This window comes from Eleutherodactylus coqui, chromosome 10, assembly GCF_035609145.1.
Source record: "Eleutherodactylus coqui strain aEleCoq1 chromosome 10, aEleCoq1.hap1, whole genome shotgun sequence".
Classification (NCBI taxonomy): Eukaryota; Metazoa; Chordata; class Amphibia; order Anura; family Eleutherodactylidae; genus Eleutherodactylus; species Eleutherodactylus coqui.
The window spans coordinates 20,992,481-21,018,773 of record NC_089846.1 but is presented as its reverse complement, the minus strand read 5'-3'; the positions used below and the strand labels follow the sequence as shown (position 1 = coordinate 21,018,773).

Genomic DNA, 26,293 nt, shown 5'->3' with positions numbered 1-26,293 from the left:
CTTAGCACAGATGTGAGGAACTTGCAGGCATTGTCATACAATGTAGGATTTGTAATACTTCGCTTTGCTTCTGTAGTATGGAGTTACTTCTATTCTCCAGTCACATCCAGAGCTGCATTTGTAAGGCTGCATGGACTCTAATGTCCCGTCATCAATCTACTGGTTCAATGTTCGTACAAAGCACTAGCCACACTCCATGTGTGGTGGGAGATATATTAGTACTAGGTAAGTAATAACTGGTGTGCTAGTGGGGAGATTTACCAGGACCAGCGTTTCATTCTGCGCCCCATGGAGGGCAGGGGAGCAGGGCGAAGGCAGAGTTTATTGCAGGAAATCAACTTTAAAGACTGTGGACACCACTTTGGGAAGTGCTGTGAAGTTAAGACTTCATCTGAAGCGCTGACCAATGAGTCGCTCCAGGTCTCCTGGTTGGATGCTGAAGCTGCCAATCAGAGCTATGGAGCAGTTCAACGACTGCAAAGGAGGACAGCCCCTTCTGGAGTGGGGTGTGCAGGTTTGATCCTTTCCAATCCACTGTCTGACATCCAAAGACATTCTGATTGAAGGCTGTACAGCTCCGATGTCGGAAGACGTCCGGCAGGGTATTCTTACTGTAGAATACTGGCTGCTCTATTGTCGAGGGGCCTCTCCAGCATGTCCCATATCGCAGTAGTGGCTCTAGCCAGCAGATGGCTCCATTGTATAATGGCAGAAAGAAAAAGCCCCTTAGGAAACCCTGAATCCAAAATTGGATTGCAAAGGGTTAAAAGTTGACTTCTTTCACAGTGGTTACAGTGACAACTCTAATGAAAGGTATGCCCTAGCCCTGCTCCCGTGCCGCGACATGGACTCTCTAAGAGGCGCACACCTATGCCCCCCAACCATCCCAGGTTCAGTGGGACAGTCCTGGATTTTGGGGGCCGTCTTGCCATCCTGGGTGACAGGCGGCATGTGCCATTTCCCCTCTTCCCACCTCAATTAAATATTAGCAACCTATCTTCTTTCTTCAAAGAGGGACTCTGCAGCTGCATGGCAATGCTTTGTACATAAACTTCACGGTTTGGCTCTGGACAGGCTTGGGGCCACAAAGGGGGCAACTCTTAGTATTGGGGCCATAAAGGGGATATTACTACGTTTTGGGGGCACTTGTACTATGTGATCATTACTTTGAGGTTCATTGGGAATGCATGATCAGCAGAGTGTGCACAGACAAGTCATGGCTGAAAGAAGTCTTCATGGCGGTCTGGGCCCGGGTACAGAAGGAAAACGGATGACGCCACTCGGAGAAGAAAATCACCTGTGATCACAAGCAGTAACTGCACTGTAATCACTATCAGTTTGTAGAACTGTTATCTGACCTTTATTTAGAGGCATGTTGGTCCCTACACCACTGGACCAACTGGAACACAAAGCGTAAGAGCCGAACCCTGGCTTTGTACTGTAAAATGACAAAAAGCAAATATCTATAAGGCGAGTGATACTGTATTGGGCACAGTAGAGAATGAAGTGACCACTCGGAGCTTCCTTCAGAGCATCAACCACTGCGCACACTTTTATTGATGCCTTTCTGTCCATTCCAATGCGCCATGTAAATATATACACTACGGATGAGGTTATCTTCCTCCCTGATATGCTTTCTGTACCGTTTCCAGAAGATTATGGAACTCGCCCCGTCTGGAGCGTCATCTGTTTGGTTTTGTTTTTTTCCTGTATTGTGTTTCAAGTGACTGTTTATCTCGGGGGAATGTGAAATCGATAACTCGCAGGACGGCCAGAATTACCGTAGCACTCTCCATTCAGCAGAGTTTCCTTTTAGAAGAATCATTGAGTTTTCCTTCATTCTCTGACCACTTCCCGGAGCAATAAGCAGAGATGTAAATGCTGCCATACAGAAGAGGCCGAGCCATCTCAGCGTTTCATAGCAGCTAATGAGCGAGGCTTATGGCTTCATGCCAGAAAAAAAATATTCAATTTTCTTCTAAAATTCTTAGTCGTTAAGTACCATATATTTAAATAAACTGCTTGACTTATTTTGTAATGATTCTGAAATACAACTTGTATTATACCCCAGAGCTGCATTCACAATTCTGCTATTCATTATTGGAAAGAGTTAAAGGGGTTATCTTAAAATCTAAAGTTTGAGAATAACTTTATGATCTGTGGTGGTCTTACCGCAGAGACCCCCACCGACCTCAAGAATGGGGGTCCTGTGTCCCCTTCCTTCTTGTTACTGTGGGGTGACTTCTCCCACCCACCATGACATCAGACTAAATGGAGTGCTGGTCAAGCATGTGTAGCCGCTGTTCAATGTGGGCTTATGGAAATAGCAGAGTCCAAGCACTCAGCTATCTCCGTCAGTCCCACTGAAAATGAAGGGCTACCCAACTCCATTCAATCTCCTCACTGTGAAGGGTGCAGTTAGGCCACAGTGAGGAGGAGTGGGAACATGGGACCCCCATTCTCGGGATTGGTGGGGATCTCAGCAGTTACCTGTGGGGGTATCCTACCAAAAACATCCTATCCACTAGGTAGGCAATGAATGTATCACCCTTGGGGGTCTGACAGCTGCAATACCCAATACTTAAAAGAACAGTACACCCCAAGTGAATGGAGCAGAGATGCACATGTGTGACCACCGCTCTGTCTATGAAGACAGTAACAGAGGTATATAGAAGCTTCCTACATACTCTACGAGGCCATCATCAGTTGCCGGAAGCAATCGAAAATGAGCAAACATAGGCGAGGGGACACAGTGCTTGGGTGAGCACTCCAGCTCCGTCATTGTAGCGATCAGCGGGGGTCTCAATAGCAGGACCCTCATTGATCAATACTTTTGACATTACTCTATGGCATGTCAAATGTTTTCTGAAAGTGGCATTGATATGCGCATCGTATATAGGATTTTGCAGGCCAGTTTGACTTTTTCCCATTATGATTCCTATTTTTTCACACTGCATAATTCCAGACGGCTATACTCACACATTTATAGTAGTGATGGAGCACAAAACTGCACAATAATAAAGGGGTTGTACCACTTTTAGCGGTTTTGCTACAGGAAGCGAACAGCTCCATACATCACACAGTGGCCTGGGTTGGTACTGCAGGCTGAGTCCCATTCACCTCAATAGCACTAAGCTTGCAGTACCATCCTGGGCCACTGTATTATATACGGAGCTATCTGCTGCCTGCAGCAAACAGCTAGGAGTGGAACAACCCCTTTAAAGAGGGTTTCTAGTGTCATGAAACTACAATAAAGTCAAGTAGATAGAGCATTACAAGAGTGTATACAACCCTTTAATATACTCTGTTTTACGATGATGCAGATCCCGCGACCTTTCCGCAATGATGATTCCAGAAGGGTCGCAAGGTGGATGGCTTCCATTGACTTCAATGCAAGCCACCCGCACAGAAGCACAGCATGCTGCGATTTCTCCTCCGCGAGTGGAAAATCGCAATCGATTTCCACTCATGTAGAGGAAATCACGTTTTGCCATAGAATGCTGTAGGCGGCATTTGCTGCCGAATCCGGAGGCGGACGCCCGCTCCGGGTTCCGCAACGTAAATCCGCCCGTGTGCAGACGGCCTTAAGGAACGAAAATCTATGAAACCAAAAATAAACGTGAATTTGCTCAGTCAGGTCATCAAAGCCGTCACGTAAGCAGATAATTAAGTTTTTGCTGATGTTTCTACACTCTGCTTGCTGGGGTCCTGCGCGCCGCGCCGCCGTGCGGCACTAAAATCGTTAGTCTCTCCTCCAGCCATTAGAGATAAGACTTTCTGCTGCTCATCAATTACAATATAACCCCTCCGGCTTCACTTACCGGGGTGGAAGCACTACTTCTCACAGCATCTGCACGTCTGCCTTCCCTTCACTCCACCTGGACGGCCCTGCCCTTGGAAGATGATGCAGATGGTGGTCTTGTTGCTATGGCAGCGAGCTGGAAGGTAACCTAGGAGAAGGTCCCTATATGTCTCACCACGTAGAGACTTATTTTCATCCAAAGCTAAGAATTTAGTGTGTCAATACGAAAAAAAAAAAATCTAGAGCCGAGTCCTCGCTGCTTATAAATGAGGGTTACCAAACATTTTACATGGGTTGACATGTATACGATGATTTAACCCCTGCACGACTATGTAGTACTGCCGAATTAGAGAGTAGGAGATCATTTCTGCAACAATTTTCGGTTAAAAAAAAAATTAAAAAAGTTTGGCTACACATACGGTCGTAAAGCCCCAGCAAATCTTCTGGAACATCCACATGAGTGAAGCTGGTTTATGGATTTGCGTTGTACAGTTCCACAATATGGCATCCATAGCCTGGTATAGGCAAATATCGTAGCAATATCGGACCAATCGTACTTTGGTACTATCAGAAACTGTATGAATCTCTGAGTTTTTTTTCTTACATCAGTGGAGATTATGAGATATCAGAAACCCAGAGCAGAGGTAACACACTGGCCTGTTGACCCCCTAACATCAATTTAGAGACTATAAACTTTCACATTTCTTGTCGCTGGACTAATTATTTACTGTTATGCTCATCCCTCCCTGGTATTTAGCTAAGTGCTATTAATCACTACATTTTTGTGCCCTCTTACCCTTTTCTCTGGTATTTATCTATGTGCAAATTCAGTTCACTATGGTTGTGCCCTCCCATGTGATCATGTGTATATGTTTTAATATAAATACATCTTTAGATTTGTTCCACTATGCCTGAGGAAGAATCCTGAGAGGTTCGAAAGATCGCTAGATTATCATGTATTTTTGTTATCCGTTAAAAGGTATCATATCTACAAGATTACTTGCTTTCTCTTAGTGAAAACAATCACACTTTCCTCAGATTTTATACATGATGAAGGTGCTGTCCACTAGAGCCAATGAGAATACATTGCCTCACAGAGAAACAGTGAATTCCTAACAATATGGGACTCTACGCCAATCCTGTGGACATAAACAGCTTGTCGATAAAAGGGGTGAGAGGAGGATGTCAAAAATCATTCTGATGAACAGGTGCTGCACAGTCAAGCAAAGTGCAACCAAGTACAACGCTGGTGCTCAAACTAACATGACCAAACGTATGACTTGGTGTTTCTTAGCACAGATGGACTATAATAGTAGATGGCCAGATCCAGATCCATTGTTGTCTAAGAGAAACAGAAAAGTGAGACTCCAGTAGGGAAAAGAACACAAAAATTGGAAAAGATCTCCTGGTTAACTGAATCTAGATTGCTGTTCCCCTGTGCTGATGGGAGGTCAGAATTTGGCGCAAGCAGCATGAATTGATGACCCCTCTTGTCAGCGCCTTCATCTAATTTGTGGCAACTAGAAGAAGCTTCCTGTCCGCAGGGGCCAATATTCCTGCAGAACCATTTTACCACCCAGTGGAATCTACACCACAACGTATCACAAGGTTCCGAAGGCTAAAGGGAGGTCCAACATGCTACTAGATGGGGTCTCTAATAAAGTGTCCATTCAGTGTAGATCCTTGTAGAGATAATATTCTTACCCACTGCTATAGTTGTGGTAATGTGAAATTCATTCAGTGCCCGGTAGCATTGTATCATCTAGTAAATTAGGTTACATTCCCAGCAGAAGCTCTACTTGGGACCTCAGATACTTCTGCTAATAAGCTTTGTTAATTGGGACAGATAGAGTCTCACCTGAAGTCAATGGAAAGAAGAAAAATCCACCAGAAAATGTAGATGTACACGATGTTCGCTTGGCATCACAAAAGGAAGGGGTGTTCAGCAATGGGAAGAATGGAGAGATAGACAGTCCTCCAAGGGAGAAGCTTACCCGTCGGCCGCACTTGTCGAACCTTTGTGGAACCGGGCGTTCGACTTCAGCAAAAGAGCTGGCAATCAGCAACAGTAGGTGATGGAAACGTGGCCCGGCAGCTACTGGGAAATTATAGCACCTTCAAACATCATACAAAAAGGAGCCACGGTCAAGTAACCAAATATTGTCACCCAGAGGGTTCTTTACCTGTGTCCTGGGTCTGCAGGGAGTGTGGAGACCTGAGGGGCCTAGGGGTCAACACCCAGTGAAAAAAGACTGGGATCCTCCTACAAATGAACAACTATAGACTGGATACGGTCCCCAAGGGTGTTTGCCCAGACCTATGCCCCCATGGCCACCCTGCCCAGTGGATTCTCTCCCACCGCCAGAGAAGCCAAATGGACTCAGGGAGAGTCATAATACACCCATGGTGGCTCAGTGTTCTCAAGGTTGAGGGACTATAAGACAAGGTCCCTCCGTTGTGTGCACGTTAGTACTAAATGTATATTGGGTACGGATTGCTACCAAATCATATGAGAACTTTTATGGACTCTACAAGGACTGTGATCGAGCAGGATATTTCTTCTTTTTTTCTGCCAGAAGTTACTGTAGAGGAGTAGTCCCTCTACACAGGTGAACTCGTACGGGGGGCCCCTGTATGAAGTATTGGCAGGGAGGTTGTACCACCCAATGGCAAAATGTTAAACAGTTTTTGTTGTTTAATTGTGCTGTTTTTTGTCTAAGTATTCGACCAGCCGATAGGACGAGCGGGATCAGGTGACTGGGCAGTGCAATCACACAGGCGGCCCTATGGGAGTCAGTGTGGTGCGCCACGTTGTCAAGCAAGGAAGTGTGGTCCTGTGCTCTCTGAACAGCGGAGGTGGAAACAACCTTTTGCGAATGCTACCACAGCAAGCGCACTTTGTGGGTTCGCCCTGCTCATGGAGGAAGGCAGACGGTCACCCAGCGGTTCCAGCAGAATCACCGTTGCCACTCGTCCATCGGCTAGAAAGCAAGCCAGTGTTGGTGATCTGGTAGGTAAAATAAAGTTAAGTTCGAGGAGTAAAGTCGTGTTCGAAGTATCTCTGGAGGCCGAGTCCCTAAATTTGCAGAGTGGACAACGCTCCTGCCACCAGTTCCCCATCTGACCACCAGTACAAAATGAGAAGATACGTAGCTGACATTTTTAATGCCAAATGTATTATGCCACATGTTTCGAACTGATGCCTTTGGTAAAATTATTAACCCCGGGACACCATGGATCATCCTTACTAGTGTTTTTCTCTCATACATCAAGCTGGTTGGGTTTTAAAGGGAACCTAACAGGTCCTATGATACCTGTAAACTTAAGTCATGTACTCAGTAGAGGGGCCACCGAGTCTGGAGATGGGACTGCCATACTCACCGGACTCCCCGTTCACTAACTGTCCACCCTGCAATAGACTCATCTCTTCATACACACGGATTGAACCCGATGCATGCACCAAACACGAGCTTCCCAAATGGACAGTGAGGGATCGGGAAGGCAGGCGAGTAGGACAGTCACATCCCCGGACATAGCGGCCTCCGTCCTTTGAGCCAATAACCTTAGTTTACACGACTCATATACCGGGCCAGTTCCCTTTAACTGGAAAACTCTTTTATACCCAGATCACACTAAATGTCCCTCGCATCAAGCTCCCCGAACCCCACAGCATTTTTTGTACTTTTGAGCACGTTCGCGTCCTCCGATACGCGGACGTCCATACAGACAGACAAGATAATTGCTTTCTTTGATAAAGATACAACAATAAAAGCCGCTCGTTTTCTGAATAATTAGCATGTAGATCAAATGTACTTCTCTTAGTTCCATCTCACCTCCTGCATAACTCAATTAATGCAATGATAATTAAATCCATTCTTGAATGTAAGGACTTGGCTCCCTGAAGCACTGAGAACATGAGGAGTTCTGTAAGGTACAATTTAACCCATTAGTTGCTGGATTTGGCTGCAATGAACTTCACTCAAACTTGATTATAAAATGTGGATGAAAAACCTTTCATACCTACAGTCTATCCATACCTACATTTGGCCTGAAGGCTCATTGAGCAAGGTCATATTAGGGCTTCATGCAACCTTTGTGCTGGAATATGGCACCCACAGAAGTCAATGGGTCGATCAGATCCAAGATCTTCTGCAAAGTTACAGAGTTCTAGTTACCTGCAGCCACCACAAGGGGGAGCTTACTGTATTCATGTGTACAATGAGGCATTTTTTAAATACTCTGTGTTCAGTTTGCCCCTAGTGGTGACTGCATTAGAGCCCTCTTTCAGAAAAGCTGAGCTTTCACTCCTATGCACAGTACATATATAATTAATCAATCACCAAAGAACGGACATCTTTATTTTACAATGAACGTGTCATCAGAAAATGACCTATTATATAATCAAGTTTTTAAAGAGTTTTTTACACTTTTTTTCAGAGTTTTTGACATCACCATCTACATATATTTTTAAAAAATGCTGAAATCTTGCAGTTCTTATTTAGACCTCTAAGCCTAATACTAGTCTGTCACTTCCTGTCCTGTAGAGAAAACTTTGCAGCAGTCATCTCACTAACATCACAGGCAGGATTACAATGAAAAGTGACAGCTCTACATAGATAACACAGGATCCAGCATTCACAATAGACAATAGGTAACAGTCACAGCTCACCTCCCCATCTCCCTGCACTTTAAGCCAATGTCTTAGTGCCTATGCACTGTGTCTGCACCCCATAAGGCTGCTGTAAAGCATTTTTCTAATTGCATTTAACTGCAACTCAGGCAAGATGGCTGCCTAGGGTTGTCACCCAACTGGTAACTCCCAGACATGGCTGGTAATTAACTTTTACCGGCCATATTAATGGACGTTAAAAAATAGTCATCAGTGGTGAGCACCTCCGGCCAGCAGCAACCCCATACTAGCAAGTATTTCACTTGCTCTGTAGCTCCGTTCCGGCCGCCGCTGCTGTAATTAAAGATCGTGACTCCTGACCTCTCCTCACGGTGTCGGTGTTCCTGCAAGTTCTGTACGCATCGCAGACGCTGGGGAGAGAGGTTAGAGGTCGCAGCCTCTGATTACAACAACGGTGGCAGGACTGGCTGTACGAAGTGAGTGAAATACTTGATAGTGTGGGTTTACTGCCAGCTGGAAATTAGCGGTAAGGAGGAAACAAATGGGGGTACTATTACTACTGCGGCCACTAAGAGGGTCACTTAATACTAGGGCTACTAAAGAGGCACTATTACTACTGGGGCCACTAAGATGGCAATATTACTACTGCGGCCACTAAGAGGGTCACTTACTACTAGGGCTACTAAAGAGGCACTATTACTACTGGGGCCACTAAGAGGGTGACTTACTACTAGGGCTACTAAAGAGCCACTATTACTACTGGGGCCACTAAGACGGCTCTATTACTACTGCGGCCACTAAGAGGGTCACTTACTACTAGGGCTACTAAAGAGGCACTATTACTACTGGGGCCACTAAGACGGCACTATTACTACTGCTAAGGCCACTAAGAGGGTCACTTACTACTAGGGCTACTAAAGAGGCACTATTACTACTGGGGCGACCAAGAGGGTCACTTAATACTAGGGCTACTAAAGAGGCACCATTACTACTGGAGCCACTAAGACGATACTATTACTACTGCGGCCACTAAGAGGGTGACTTACTACCAGGGCTACTAAAGAGGCACTATTACTACTGGGGCCACTAAGACGGCACTATTACTACATCGGCCACGAAGAGGGTCACTTAATACTAGGGCTACTAAAGAGGCACTATTACTACTGGGGCCACTAAGACTGCTCTATTACTACTGCGGCCACTAAGAGGGTCACTTAATACTAGGGCTACTAAAGAGGCACTATTACTACTGGGGCCACTAAGACGGCACTATTACTACTGCGGCCACTAAGAGGGTCACTTAATACTAGGGCTACTAAAGAGGCACTATTACTACTGACGCCACTAAGACGGCACTATTACTACTGCGACCACTAAGAGGGTCACTTACTACTAGGGCTACTAAAGAGGCACTATTACTACTGGGCCACTAAGATGGCACTATTAATACTGCGGCCACTAAGAGGGTCACTTAATACTAGGGCTACTAAAGAGGCACTATTACTACTGGGGCCACTAAAACGGCACTATTACTACTGCGGCCACTAAGAGGGTCACTTAATACTAGGGCTACTAAAGAGGCACTATTACTACTGGGGCTACTAAGACGGCACTATTACTACTGCGGCCACTAAGAGGGTCACTTAATACTAGGGCTACTAAAGAGGCACTAATACTACTGGGGCCACTAAGAGGGTCACTTAATACTAGGGCTACTAAAGAGGCACTATTACTACTGGGGCCACTAAGACGGCACTATTACTACTGCGGCCACTAAGAGGGTCACTTACTACTAGGGCTACTAAAGAGGCACTATTACTACTGGGGCCACTAAGACGGCACTATTACTGCTAAGGCCACTAAGAGGGTCACTTACTACTAGGGCTACTAAAGAGGCACTATTACTACTGGGGCCACTAAAACGGCACTATTACTACTGCGGCCACTAAGAGGGTCACTTAATACTAGGGCTACTAAAGAGGCACTATTACTACTGGGGCTACTAAGACGGCACTATTACTACTGCGGCCACTAAGAGGGTCACTTAATACTAGGGCTACTAAAGAGGCACTAATACTACTGGGGCCACTAAGAGGGTCACTTAATACTAGGGCTACTAAAGAGGCACTATTACTACTGGGGCCACTAAGACGGCACTATTACTACTGCGGCCACTAAGAGGGTCACTTACTACTAGGGCTACTAAAGAGGCACTATTACTACTGGGGCCACTAAGACGGCACTATTACTGCTAAGGCCACTAAGAGGGTCACTTACTACTAGGGCTACTAAAGAGGCACTATTACTACTAAAGGCCACTACTGGGCGCACAACTACTATTGAGGATAAGGGGGTTCACTGATACTACTGAGGCCACTGAGGGGGTACAATTACTAGTTGGGTCTATTAGAATAACGAAAGTAAAAATATATGTAGTGATAAGCCACGCCCCCTAACTATACCCCCCCCCCAAAACCACACCCCCTTTCACTTTAGTTTTTTTTGGTGATAAGGTGGCAACCCTATGGCCGTCCCTATAATCATGTACAGACAGTAGAACAAAAAAAGTTCTACAATTGCACTAATTTAGTCTCCAAGAGCAAATCTATCAAGGACGATAGTAACATACGAGACGTTCATGGCCGTGGTGTCCCCCCCACAGGACGCTATGTACCCTGCTCTGTATCAGCTTATGAGGAGCACACGGTCTTGAGATCTGTATAACAACGTGCAGCGTCACAAGAGCCTTATATGGTGCAAGTAAAGGCCGATCCTGCCACATATCAGCCATTCACATCCCACGGGCGCCTCTTTCTGCGGACAGTTAGAACTTCCATCTTTCACGATGATTCCCATCCAGTGCGCCGACATGTGATTTACCCTCGGATCTCACATTGAGCGTCTCTTTGCAGACTAACGCTGCGATGTACGAGACGGGGAAGCTGCTTTTATACTTTAGATTTGCCAGGATGTATATATTATATACAAATGTGAAAGGCAGAAATACAGTGGCGCTATAAAAGTGTCACCGCAGCAAATGTTTCACTTACTCTTCTGCCGACCCGAGAGGAACAACATTCATATGAGGATACGAGAGAGTCACACAACCGCTGCTCATGTCCTGGCCACATGTGCTGCTGACAACATATAGGGGGCAGTGTTTCACAGCGGGGTTGTCCAGTGTGGATAATCGTTTTTGTTAGAAGGATCCCCTGAATGATCAGTGGATCACAGGCAGTCACAGGAAATCGCAGTGATCAACTCTAATCCATAAAGGAACACACGGCAGCAATTGCCAGACAGCACCCCCACAGGTGGAATAGAGCATTACACCATCCTCATTCCAATGAATTGGCTTTCCATGTAACGCACAGTCGGGCCGGGTCCTCCAGAGCGAGAGACACTCTTTGTAGCCAATATCCATGCTGGCTGATCGATAACTTTCAAGAATACTGAATCCTCCACCAATTAATGTGGGATGCCCTAATAGGGCACTTAAAAATAACATTCTCCAGACCAGATAACCCCATTGTCTAAAATGGGCATCAGCTTTGGCATATGTTGCTTGGAATCACTTCTCTATTCGCTGAAGCAGATAACCACTACAGTTCTTTCATATATCCTCAGACACTGATGGTATCTTCCACCAAACCAATGCGCAGGTTCCCACAAGGCTGCCGTGTTCTCCCAGCTATTCCAGAGTCATGCCCATAAGAGTACCCTACTGCACAGCACAAAACAACCATGTGCTAAAGCCTTCCATATAGAATTAATCAGTGGCCTAGCTATAGGAGTCACAGAGGTCACAGTTACGACGGGGCCCCTGCTCACCACACTCAGGCTAACTGAACTTTTAATTGCTTGAAGACCACTAAAACCTTGGGCGTAGGGGGAGACACTGAGGGACTACTATTACTTTGTTGCAGCACAGAGGGACCACTGTTACTTTAAAGCGGCATAAACGAGAATTATTTTGGGGGGCATTATTTTTTTGTGGGGGGAACAAAGGGGAATTATTACAATGTGGGCTAGTCAAAAAGTGGGTATTACTACTGTGTAGGAACACAAGGACGACATTATTAATGTGGGGCGCACAAAAAGGGGAATTGTTACTGTGTGGGGGAACATGGAGGGCACTATTACTGAAAGTCATAAAGGAGGCATTATTTTGTGGTGGGCACCAAGGGGGGAATTATTAATGTGTCAGCACACTGTTACTCTGTGGGGCACAAAACAGAGTGCTACCACTGTGTGGGGTATAAAAAGGGGCACTATTACTGTGCAGTAGCACTGAAAGGTGCGTTATAAATAACAGCAGAATGGGGAGTTTAAGTGCATAATGCGTTGTGGCTGGAAAACTCTTCATGGGACCCTAGGACTGGAGAGAGCAGAAAAGGTGAACGAAAACAACTTCAAGCAGAGAAGACATCACCTGTGATCACTGGAGGTAACTGAACTGTAATCACTACTCTGTAGAATTGGTATCTGACTGTTATTTGGTGACTGCTTTATTTAGAAATATACTAAGGCCGCCTGTCCACGGGCATTGCATTTTAACGCAGAGGACCTCCGCCCGTGTACATTGGGCTGTGCTTTCCATACCGTGTTCCCCTGAAAATAAGACAGTGTCTTATATTAATTTTTGTTCAAAAAGGTTTAACTTTCTTACATGTATAGCTGCCTGGACACTATTTAAATTGACTTTTTTAATTAACTGTTAGCAGGGCTTAATTTTGGAGTAGGGCTTATATTTCAAGCATCCTCAAAAAGCCTGAAAAATCATTTTGCATCCTCAAAAATTCTGGAAAATCACGCTATGTCTTATTTTCAGGGTATGTCTTTTTTTTTTTAGGGAAACAGGGTAGTTATACTATGGAAAGCGTTTTATGCATTACATGCGTGTGGATTATCGCCGCCGATAACGCAATGAAATATCGCCATGGACAGGGGGGCCTCAAGATGAAACAATATATCTAAGCCTGCCTTCTGAGGTTGCTAAAATGAGTACCCAGCTTGGTGGGGGGTAATAAATAAAATTACCTGAAAGCGCTGCATAATAAGTTGGCGCAATACAAATAACAAGACTTATAAATCTTGCATGCCGGGGCCCCGGATAAACTTTTACACCAGGGCCCATGAACTCTTAGTTCTGCCCCTGCAGCCATCATCACATCAGCAAGACCCATGTGTGTATATGTCTAAAGTCATCTGTAATCTTGTGGCTGCCCCAGCTTCCTCCCTACAGCCATGTCAGACCCTCTCCTTTGCCTTCCGCTGCGTCTATCTCTGTTTATGCCCTTGCAGATGCATTCAAGGCCACCGATGTCCAAAGCTGATGGCTGAAGGGAAAGTGACTAAGGCCGGTAGGGATGTGATTGATGTGACGTCTTGCACACAGGCAAAGCCAGGGGCGCGAGGGCCAAGGATGGAGTAGGTGAAAGGGATTCTATAGTTCCAGAGCTGCTATTAAATAGCCAAACATACATGAAAACACACAACTATAGTAATATTTACATAATAACATACAAGAAAATGCCAAAATATGAAATGTTAGGCTGGGTTCACACGGGGCGGATTTGCCGCGGAAATTCCGTGTGGAATTTCGCCGCGGCAAATCCGCATGCGGCCGCTAATACCAGGATTAGCCAGCCATGTGGACGAGATTTCTCAGAAATCTTGTCCACACGGGACGGCAAATCCGCTGCGGCTAAGCCGGCAGAAGCCGCTGCTGCGGCGCGGATTTGCCGAATGCAGCATGTCTATTTTTTTTTCCCGTTGCGGTCGCACTCTGCTCTATGGGAGCGCCGGCCGCAGCGGAACAGTGGAAGTTTGCTGTGGCCAAACCGCGACATTTCCGTCGGGAATCCGCCCCGTGTGAACCCAGCCTTACACCGGCGGAGCAGAGTTATGACAAATATTTGCAATCAAACTAGTGCTACGAAATGTTTGTAGACCGGTGTCTGTGCGTTATCAGTCGCACACCATGGCAGAATCAGGCCGGCTGCACATGACCGGATTTAAATCGTGGAAACCACGATCGTCACCCGCACGGACGATCTGCAGCATTGAAAAAATAGAACATTCGCATGTCCGCTCAGATGAACGGACAGCAATTGGGATTTCTGCAAGCGGATTTAAAATCGCAGCTATATAAAAGTTATATTTTTGTGCGGACTCCGCACGGACGGCTTCCATCGAAGTCAATGGAAGCCGTCCGACCCGTCGCCCATCCGCATTTAATGCGTGAATAATAAATAGTTTTTAAAAAACCCTGTATTGCAAATGACTGACGCCGAGCGTCTACGGTCATCCACAGTACAGGTAAAGAAGGTGCGCGGGGTCACCGGCCGCGGACAGAGCTGGATTCCGCTTCAGCTCCTGCATGCGGAATCTGACTCGCTCGTGTGCAGGCGGCATTACTATTGACGATTCCACGGTTTTCTAGCGAAACTTGTGCGGTAAATCAGGTAAAACATGCTAATTCGTGAATTTAAAAATTGGGAGCCCCAATGGGGACAGAAGGCGAAAGTATCAAGTACAGCGCTGCAGAACATGGAAATAAAGGGGATTGTTATTGATTGGTTAGAATAGAATTTCCAAACAGCACACAAATTAAGGCCTGATGACTTGTACAGTATATAATATATGTCAGAGCTTTACATTTTCTGCATACGTCAGGAGATATTCTTGGTGTATACTCTAAACATATAAGCCAAACGCGATGTATACATAGCCTAATATACGCAGGATAGAGAGAACGGAGTATACAACACACAAAGGAATAGACGCATTAATGGCAATGCAACAAGTATTAAAGCGACCCTCCAGTCCTGGCCAAACACGGACGGCCGCACCGCTTCTCTAGCTGATGCACACTGTGTCTAGGACACGACACCTGGTGTGATTGACCAGTGCTGACCAGTCCGAGCAGTGTGTGCTGTCATAGACGATGCATAGCCCGCACAGTGTGCAGCTGGTTAGCCATGCAGCCATTTTTGTCTGCGGCCACAGAGTTTCCAGAGATATTGGCAATACCTTAAATTAGAAAACTTCTTTAAAAACAAAGCCATTGTATGATAATTTATCATTTCGTGTTGCGCGGTACTTTTCATTGGGTTGTGAGTCTTTCCTGAGAACTTTATTCCTACTAGATTCATTAAAGGGCCACTCCAGTGATTTTATTTTGTATTCCTTACATAGCTATATATAAGTGGCTAGTGTTACCTTGGTTAGTCATTTCTTTCTGTCTGAATCTCCCGGCCTCTTTCTCCTCGGAGGGTCATGTGATCTCAGTTCTGACCAGCGCAGGTCTACTTGGCGTTTTGTGTACACTGTAATTCAATTCTCAGTTTTTTGTGATGCTGTTACATGAATCCACCACTGTTTGCAGGAGGACACAGACTCTCCCATCATGGGTACTGATGATGATCACACACCTCCTGTCACACAGTTTTAATAGAGGAGATCACAGCTCATCCTCTTGACTGTACACTTATGGGCTGTAGCTTACAGAGATAAATACAGAAGGTAGGTAAGGATAATTAAACTGGCCTCCCAGCAGGCAGAATGGTATAACCTTAGCTAATGCTATACTGATGCATGATGGGATTGACATGAAACAAAGAAATAAATCTCAGGATGGTGGCTGATAAGCATCAAACTGGGGGCTGCACTACAGGGAAGTGACTGGAATACACAGAGGAGAATCCCAGAGTATGCTAGGCAATCAGGTGAGGAGAGCAGGCATGGAGATGTGTTTTCGCTGGAGTGGCCCTTTAAGGTCTCTGTGTCATCACATAATCTGGTAATTGATCACCTACAGAAAGGATTTTTCGGGTACTTTTATTTTAAGCAGTTCCTTACCAGATGAGGCATTTGGACTCTAACATCCATCGCATCCACCGGGGTCACCTCCTTTGATTCTGCAGAAGACTGATTTTCTTTGTATTTTTTACTCCTGGCAGGTTTAGTAGAAAAGTCCTTCTGGTGGCTGTCACCATTTTGGGTCTTTGAAGAAAGGAGAAAAAAAAATCTTAAGCCTTAGTTCTTTCTCTGTCTAAAGGCAGTTTACTCAGACGGGGTCACTTACGTGTTACCCAGATTCAGCCATTAAAGGAAATACTCTATTATTTCACAGTATTATCAGATCAGTAGTTTATACTCCAGAGCTGCTCTTCCTCCTGCATCCATAGTCAGCCAATCTGAGATAACAGGAGCTGCCTCTTATCATAGAAGTCTCTTACGAGTATACAGAAAGGCCATGCTATTCTCCATGTCTATCCCTAGACCCTTAAGCATTCCGAAATTCCCTGGACTCCAATGACAGCCTACTCTGGAACATGGGAAATGTAAAGGAATTGTCCAGTAACCAATCTCCATTCAATATGGCTGTCAGGTGTAAAATAGTATATTGAGCTATACTTACCCCTGTGCCACCACCAGGATCCAGTGCTGCAGCCCCATTATGGTCCTGGCTTTTGTTGTAATAGCTGCCATCACAGGAAGTCAGATGACTGCTGCAGCAAATCAGAGGGTGACGCATCACCGCTCATTCTCCTGGCATCGGCGCTAACATGTTGAGTACCATGATGCCATGACTTCTTGTGATGGCAGCTATTGCAACAAACGCCAGAAGCACAATGAGGCTGCAGTGCTGGATACCGGTGGTGGAGGAGAGGTAAGTATAGCTGTGCTTAGTATTTTAATACAGGGGGTCCCATTGAAGGGGGGGGGATGTCCAGTAACCAGATAACACCTTTAAAGCGGTTGCCCAGTTGTTGGACAATTTTTTAAAATATAGGTGTAAAAGTGTTAAAATAACAGAAGCAGCAGTTCTTACCTGTTCGCTTCCTGGGGATCCAGCACTGCAGCCCCGCGGTCCTACCAGTCTTTGTTTAGGAACAGCTACCATCTGACTGCAGCAGCCAATCAGAGGCCGCAGTGGTTATGTGCAGTTATCCTGGCATCACCACTCAGATGCTGGGAGCCATGAGAATGGCACCTGACTGCTGCGGTCTCTGATTGGTTGCAGCAGTCAGCTGTTCCTAAACAAATACGGGGAGGAGCGCAGGGCTGCAGCGCTGGATTACCAGGGAGTGGATGGGTAAGTACGGCTGTTTTTATCATTTTAACACATCTGCAGCTACAGTATACTTAATACTTTAACTCCTTTAATAAGTCTGCTGTTTTATACACCATTCGAAATCTGAAGTGCGCTGGAGAAAAATGCACCAAATTTACTAAGAGGTGCATGTCTCCTGATGAATTTGGGGGATTTTGTTGGTCCATGTGCCAGAAAATGAAATCCACTCTCCCTACAACTTGACACGGATCTCTGCTATAATTTGCGCCAATTTTTGTTTAAATTATAGTAAATATGTCACACGACTGGAGGACCCACCCCCTTCCCCTTCCTTCTAAGCCGAATGCACTTTATGAAAGCTACTGAGTGGCAGGAAACAGAAAAATGTTACACAAAATAGGTGCGTGTCACAATTTGCAACTTTTTTTCTACCAGAAAACTAGCGCAAAGTCCTTGTTACATTCCTCCGATAGGTTTCATTAGTGCTCCGTGGGGCAAGAAAGTTTCCAAGAAAGTCTGAAGAAGTAATGGGAGATGAAGGCACCGCATTGATCTACCCCATCTGGCCTATATTCTGACCCCTTGTGCGCCGAGGACACAATATCTTTTTCCGGGATGCATTTTCACAGGGCGTTCATTCGGATTTTATGGGGACATCAGGCCGCCACAGGCTTGCACGGCACATTGTAGTAAATTACTCTGTAGCAGCGAGCAGATTCTCCAAGAAGCTTCAGGGCTTGTGAATGCTCCTTGCAGCAGATCTGCTCGGCTACCAGGGACAGATTAATAAATAGTACTATTATATGGAGGTGCTATTTTAAGGCTGGAGGAAGTGAGTTACTGTATAATTTTCGGACTGAAAAATCATTGCCAGAGGCCATACCTGCTGATAGACAAGGGCAGGTATAGACACCTCACCCCACAGCATGCAGGCGGGCAAGCCGCTATATGGTGGAGCAATATCCTGATGGACAACCACTCACACACCTGCCGCATATTGGGGACAATGACTGCTTAGGATTAGACTTGCAAATAGATAAGACACTTATCAGGCGCAGGGCAACCCGCTGGGTGGAATCGTACGTGGCGGTATTAATAGGCTGTAAGCTGCATGGTGCACTGGTATCGGTGGGATTGGCACCCTTTGTATGTACCCGGTTTCCCTGAAAATAGGACATACCCTGAAAATAAGACATAGCATGATTTTCCAGAATTTTTGAGGATGCAAAATGATTTTTCAGGCTTTTTGAGGATGCTTGAAATATAAGCCCTACTCCAAAATTAAGCCCTGCTAAGTTAATTTAAAAAGTCAATTTAAATAGTGTCCAGGCAGCTATACATGTAAAAAAAAGTTAAACCTTTTTGAACAAAAATTATTATAAGACACTGTCTTATTTTCGGGAAACACGGTATCTGCAAGTATACTAAGAAGCCATATTTTCTTCTATATGCTTGTCAATGTCTGTTTGTTGGAGTGTCACGCACAAACTGTACGAGCGGCTGACATGACATTCTGCACATAGTATAATCTCGACCCGGAGAAGGTTATAGGCTAAAAAAATTAGAAATGTTGTTGTCTTGGCAACCTTATTTGCATTTTTTTGCCTTTGCTTGAATTTTAATGCAGCAGCCCCCAAATTTGCTTTCCCCAATGGATTTAACACACTTGGTTTAGTTTTCCTGGTTGTTTCCAACCAGTAATTCCCACCAGAAGAATCAGACTGAGCGCTGGACATATGTGCTTCAGGACTGTTTTGTGGCCCCCGTCTAACCCTGGTGGAGCCACCAATCATGGGCCCATCTTGTCCTTCCTAATTCCGCTTTGGATGTCCGTGTGGATAATGATCCGTCCCCAGACAGGAAGACATGGAGTAAATGTATGAACACCGGCCCTCAGTTATCACAACTGTCTAACAGGAAATCAGCAAACAGTAAAAAAACAGGTTTTGTTGCCCATAGCAACCAATCACAGAGCAGCTTTCATTTTACCTCAGCACTGAGGATTAAAAACTGTTGCCCTTAGCAACCAATGACGGCACAGCTTTCTTTTTACCTCAGCAGGATAACAAATGAAAGCTAAGCTATGATTGGTCGCTACTGGTGACAAAAATATAAAATTTTACTTAAATCAGACCAGAACTGGGGATTTGTATACGACACAAACAGATTTTGTGCTTTAGATATAAGATGCCAAGCGAGCGAAGGACCTGAAGGATGTTTCAATGCGCCAACAAGTGATGAAGCAGCCATTGTCATCGCTGGAGATGAGATTGGCAAACGGGACATCATTTTGGAAAAACACAAGTCAGCTGCAGCGAGTGGCGGAAACGCATCGATTATGCCCTCTCATTTTTTGCCATGGAGAGGATGGCTACTCTATCAGTCTTATGCAGGTTTAACCTTAACAAGGAATCCGACTTCAAAGAAAACCTCTGCCTCGGATTGTTATGCATGCAGACTGATGGTGCAAGCCGACACGGCAAATCATACTCTCCGATGTCGCCAACGTTTTCATCAATTTGTGGTTGACATGTATGCAAAAACTGAAGGTGAAAGATTGCAATATCTACGCTTTTGTGTGCGGTACCCTGGCTAGTCCCCTAATATGTGGTAGCCCTGCCCTTGTATTAGTAATCAATGAATTAATGTCCTTTTTCTGTGGTTCGTTTATAATTTTTGAATTGCTGTGACCATAATGAATGCTCGACCTTTTTTTCAGCATGTCGCTGTTTAACATTATCCACCTGCTGCATTTATTCTTTAGGGGTTAACCTCATCTAATATGATTTATATGATTAAACTGGTGCATTTAAGGACCTTTCTAGAAAAGTCACATGATTTTTTTTTTTTTTTTACTTTAGTCTGCTATGGACGGATAGGACTTGAGCTGACCTTTGATTGGCTGAGGGACTGGGTATAAAATGCAGCTAAGTGGTGATTCAGCAGTTTTTGCAGAGAGCCTTCTGGGGAGTGAGCTGCCCTACTGCTGGGTTTTCCTATACCAGAGAGAGTGGCAGGACCAAGCTGTTGCAATGCGAGAGCCATAAGGAGGCTTGCCGATCGTCCAAGAAGACGTCAGCTGTAATAACTGACTGCAAGTGCTGAACTGTCACCGGGAGAGCGACCACCAGCGAGAGCAGACAGACCAAGAGCCAATAAGGTCAGCAAGACCGTGTGGCTATTGGCAGCCACTGCTGAGTTTCAGATGCAAGCTGGTACTTAAGTGGGAACACACATTATTCTGACTTTATCACTGAACAGCTTCCCAAAGGTATTTTTGTCTCACCTTTTCTGAAGGGAACTTTATCAAGTCTAAGCTGTCCATGCTAGTCCGATGCAGCCTTTTAGGTCTGGCGCCTACAAAGAAAAAAGGCAAAAAATACAGAGACATTAGACTTTCCTCTGTACAGGTAACTGCTGACAACAGATCCCTTATTTGGACCACATAAATTAGTTTCAGAGCATATACATATATTAACACACAAAGACCTCAGATAGTTATAGACCAGGACAAGTTTGGGAAAGTTTATTACTAGAGATGAGCGAGCATTGCCCTTAGCGAGTACCTGCCCGCTCGGAAGAAAAGATTCGGCTGCCGGCGGCAGGCGGGGAGCAGCTGGGGAGAGCGGGGAGGAACGGAGGGGAGATCTCTCTCTCCCTTTCTCCCCCCCCCCCCCCCGCTCCCCTATGCTCACTGCCGCAACTCACCTGTCACCCGCGCCAGCAGTCGAACCTTTTCTTCCGAGCGGGCAGGTACTCGCTAAGGACAATGCTCGCTCGAGTAATTGTCCTTAGTGAGTATGCTCGCTCATCTCTATTTATTACTTTGCATCCAGAAAATGGAGATTGAAAAATATTAAAGCAGACCGCAAGAGCATTCTACTAAACATTTCATAAGATTAGGTAACGCTTTAGAACTTTATTTCAAAAACATACAGAAAATTAAAGGAACGCTCCTGCATACTGAGTGAAGCTGCAGAGCATCGCTCCCTCAGGCCCCAGCCTGGACAATCCCACAGTGTATGTTTCCCCTGGTGGGTCATGTTGCACATGCTGTCCTGTTTGCGGCCAGAGGAGAAGCTGAGAAGACTCATACGTGGTGTGGTGGAAAATATTTAGTATAAGTTGTATTTCATATAAATCCCTGCTAATTCTGCGCTTCGGATTCCAGTCGGGAACAGTTTTATAAAAAAGAAAAAAGTGGGGGCCTATACCACAAGCACATTTTTAGACAGGGTTTATGGAAATTTCGGCCTACATAATACCTCCATATAGTGCCATCTAAGGTATATACAGGCCAACAGTATCTCATCGGTGAGTGTCCGATTCTCAGGACACCCGCCGACAGGTCAATGGGCCGTGGTGCTCTTCAATCTTCACATCCGTGAGGTGAGCTGCGGTAAGGCTCCTTTTACATACAAGATGACTGCCAGATGCTTCAGCGCCCAACAGCCGTCCCAACAATGATGCTTTCACACAGGAACGAGGATCGCTCACTGTATAGAGGCGGGTGGGCCGGAATGTTCTCCGGACCACCCGCCTCCATTCACAGTAATCAGGCCATCGTCCATAAATGAAATAATAATTGTTCGCCGTTCAGTTGCTGCGGGCATTTACACGGCCATTGTAAACGGGCCCTTGTGCAGAACGCCATACTTTTACTAGTGGCATTTGTAGCATTGTCCTGTTCAGTTCATATGTACACACTGAAGTGGCTGTGGTGCTCATACGATCGGCGCGGACCTTCAATCAGCTGATCAGTGGGAGTCCCACCATAAACGTCAGCCCCCTACTGATCAGATATTGATGGCCTATTCTGAGGATGGGCCATAAGTTTTAAAAACTTAGATAACCCCTGTAAACCACTTGTTAGTTGATGCCCTTTTGCACGGCCAATCATTGACCATCACAGAAATGGATTTGATCCTAAAGGGGTGAGCATCCAACTTTTCCAGCCCGTGTCGCAAATTTTACAGGCTATGCAACAAGACAAGAAATGTATGACCGCAGAACTTGGCAGACATTCAGAAAACAGTAGAAGTTGGGTGAAAACTTCCATGAACTCTATAATGGCAGCCATATTGATTGTGACCAGATTTCCATATAGCATACCAAGAAGGACCAGCGACTTGACAGATAAGGGTGACTCAATGATCTTGAGAAGAAGAGATAAAATAATCCAGCTCTGCCGGTCTTCAGTCGACCTTCTTGTAAGTCATGTTTATGTTCTTCTAAGCTATGATTTAGCTAATCAGCAACTGGACATGGAAAAACGAAGCCAACAATAAGGCCCTTGTAGACCCGCATCCAAGTCAGAACGCTGCCGTACCTTCCCAGATGAGATAATGTAGACAGCCGACATCACAGAGACATCCCATCCGTTGATGAAAGCCTTGCTCTACGGGTCAGGAAACGCTCATCTAACATTCCGTTTTGGGCTTTCATGCTCGGGTCTCTAGTATGTGATTTACTGCAACTTTCTCTGCAACGATATTGAACTGATCAAATGGCATCGGGCCCCTTCCATAATGATCCTACGGAATAGCTATTAATGAGCAATCAATAGATTTCTCCGAGGCTTAGGTAATGTATCTCATGACATAAATCCGCTATAGGCAACTATGTAGCATCCACAAGCATCCTACTAAACAGCTAATGCAATATACAGGGGGATCCAGATCAGGAACACTACCCAATCCAATCTAACGTTGGTGACTTCCAAGATGGTGGAGGGTGAGATATATCAAGCATTGAGCAGGTCCACTTTTATAGAAAACGGTCCTGGATTACCTTTTCAGATGTTTCTTCTCAAATGTTCAGCCCACACAGTAGAGCCATATAATACCAAAATAGTGCCATATAATATGTAGTATCCAAATACTAATCGTTCAGTATTGCCACATAGTACTACTACCACATAAAGCTACAATAGAGTATTCCCACATAGCACTACTATAATACTACCACCAGATCCTGCTGCAATATAATACTCCCACATAGTACTACTACCATAGTGCTACAATATAGTATTCCTACATATTACTACAATAGTACTACCACATAGTACTACAATACTACTACTGCCACATAGTGTTACAATATAATGCTTCCACATACTGTAGCACTACTATAATACTACCACCACATACTGCTACAATATAATACTCCCATGTAGTACTACAAAAATACTACTGCCACATAGTGCTCCCACATAGTACTACAATACTACTCCCACATAGTACTAGAATGCTAGTACTACCACATAGCGCTACAATATAGTACTCCTACATACTGTAGCACTGCTATAATACTATCATCACATACTGCTACAATATAATACTTCCATGTAACACTACGATAGTACTACCACCACTCTGTGCTACAATATAGTACTTCCACATAGTACAATAGTACTACCACCACTCAGTGCTACAATATAGTACTCCCACATAGCACTACCACCACTCTGTGCTACAATATAGTACTTCCACATAGTACAATAGTACTACCACCACTCAGTGCTACAATATAGTACTCCCACATAGTACAATAGTACTACCACCACTCAGTGCTACAATATAGTACTCCCACATAGTACGATAGTACTACCACTACTCAGTGCTACACTATAGTACTCCCACATAGTACAATAGTACTACCACCACTCAGTGCTACAATATAGTACTCCCACATAGTACAATAGTACTACCACTACTCAGTGCTACAATATAGTACTCCCACATAGTACAATAGTACTACTACCACATAATGCTACAATCCAATTCCTAAGTAACAGCACCATACACTGCTAAATAACGCCGAGTCCTTTTTGGTTTGCCTCTAGGGTCCCCATCATCGGGGCCCAGTACCCAGTTTGCCATCTGCTAAAAACCATCCATGATATTTGGGCGGTTTCAGACTTTTGACTCATAGTTGTAATATTACGTCTAACATATACATGTTACTTATTTACTATGTGTACATTCACAAAGCATGCACTTTAAGGGCTCACCGACACGGGCGTATGCCGCACACGTATTAAGTATGTCCTTATCCCCCGTGTAATACACGTTGGTAAAAGCCTACTGATCGGGCCACTCACATCTGTGTTTTTTTTTCACCGGCGTGACGCAGCATGCCCTATTTTGGCGCGTAATACACACCAACATAGGCTATGTGGATTTAACCCGTACATGCGTATGTGCCGTGTACTGCGTATTTTACGTGTGTGAGAAGTATGCGCTTACTACGTGGGATACATGAGTGAGCCCCAAGTCTTACCTATGAGCAAGACCATGCAATTTCGCCCCCTATTGAACACGGTATGTACTTTTGCCACCATCACGCTCCACCCTGCCACCCAAGCAGGGACATCTTATGGCGACGTACCGACTTCATTAAAGTACTTACAGTTTCAACCATCTAAGCCCATGTTACCGGTGGAGTTTGAGTGGCCGAAGGTGGAGGTTGGTAGCTGGGTGAAGGCGCCGGCGGTGCTGCTGCGTCCCGTCATCCAGCGCCCGTTCTCCTTCCAGCTCTCAGCTGCTGATGAATCTGAATTCTGTCTCTGATACTTTGCAATGCATCCCCTCCCTTAAAGTATTTATTGCAGCGATTGCCAAGCTGAGAGTAGACTAACGGAAATCCTCGGGGTATTTCTAAATGCTCTCTCTGTCTTGTAGGTTTTACTGCGATCTCAGAAAAGTTTTTCGTGGAAGAACTGGCTCCGATTCCAGGAGACGGTCTAGTGTTGGGCGGGTATTCTGAAGGACGGCGCTCACTGGGTCCTTGGCAGTGGTTAAAAATAAAGGTGTATAGCAACCGAGCCTGGATGGTCTGGATTCCGGATGCTGGAAGCTTGTGCTATGCGGTTTACATGAAAATTATTTTAGATACATTTAACATTCACTGAACTGCTCCCATTTCAGTTCACTGGCTCTGCACGGCGAAGAGGAGAAGAGCGGCATGTGGGTCAAGTGGATTGGCACAATGAGCTACGTGCTGTTTACCCAAGGGGCCTGGATGCATAAAGGATGGCACAGGAGACCTGGACTTTCAAAAGACTTTCCATTCCCTTCCTAATTTGGTGCAATCGTCCTTTTAGTAAATTATTAGAATACTGCAAAAGTGGTACAATAATCTGCACCCCATTGTGTCCGCGGAGGACCACCAAATCACAGACCCGTTCCGGAGCGACACATCGTACAAAGCGGAGGTTGGCAATATGAAGGCTCATTTACCAGCCTGCGTGAAAGTCAAGCTCAGATTTGCATCCACTATAAATATTACACGGCCACTTTATTAGAGACCCCCCATCTGGTAGTGCGTTGGACCTACTTTGGCCTTCAGAACCGCAGTTATTCATCATGTCATTGATTCCACTGGGTGATGAGATCACTCTGCAGGAATATCGGCCCCTGCGGACAGGAAGCTGCTTGTAGTTACTGTAGATTAGATGGAGGTGCTGACATGTACTGACCGGCTGACAGGAAGGGGTCATCAATTCACGCTGCTCGCGCCAAATTCTGATCTCCCATCGGCACGGTGCAACAGAAATCTGAATTAACTTAACCAGGTAATATTTTTAAAGCTGCTCGGTGGTACAATTTTTGCCCTCTTGGAGTCCTGTCTCTCTTAGACACAATAATGGCGCTGGAACTGGTCGTCTGCTGTTGTAGTCCATCTAAGGAACAGCGAGCTGTGTGTTCAGACGTGTTAGCTGAAGTACCAGCATTGTATAGTCTGCTTGACTGTACAGCGCCTGTTTTGCAGAATGATT

At 45.2% G+C, this 26,293-nt stretch overlaps 1 protein-coding gene across 4 annotated transcripts in view; it reads right to left on the bottom strand.

Annotated features, from left to right (window-relative positions):
- Window positions 1-26,293, bottom strand: part of GPSM1 (G protein signaling modulator 1) — a 247,440-nt gene that overhangs the window by 77,117 nt on the left and 144,030 nt on the right. For all 4 annotated transcript variants that reach the window (XM_066580518.1, XM_066580517.1, XM_066580519.1 and 1 more), the window contains exons 10-11: window positions 20,801-20,871; window positions 16,296-16,439 (exon numbers count right to left, since the gene is read on the bottom strand). In XM_066580518.1, coding sequence (XP_066436615.1) covers window positions 16,296-16,439; window positions 20,801-20,871 — 215 coding nt within the window. The remainder of the gene's footprint in view (window positions 1-16,295; window positions 16,440-20,800; window positions 20,872-26,293) is intronic.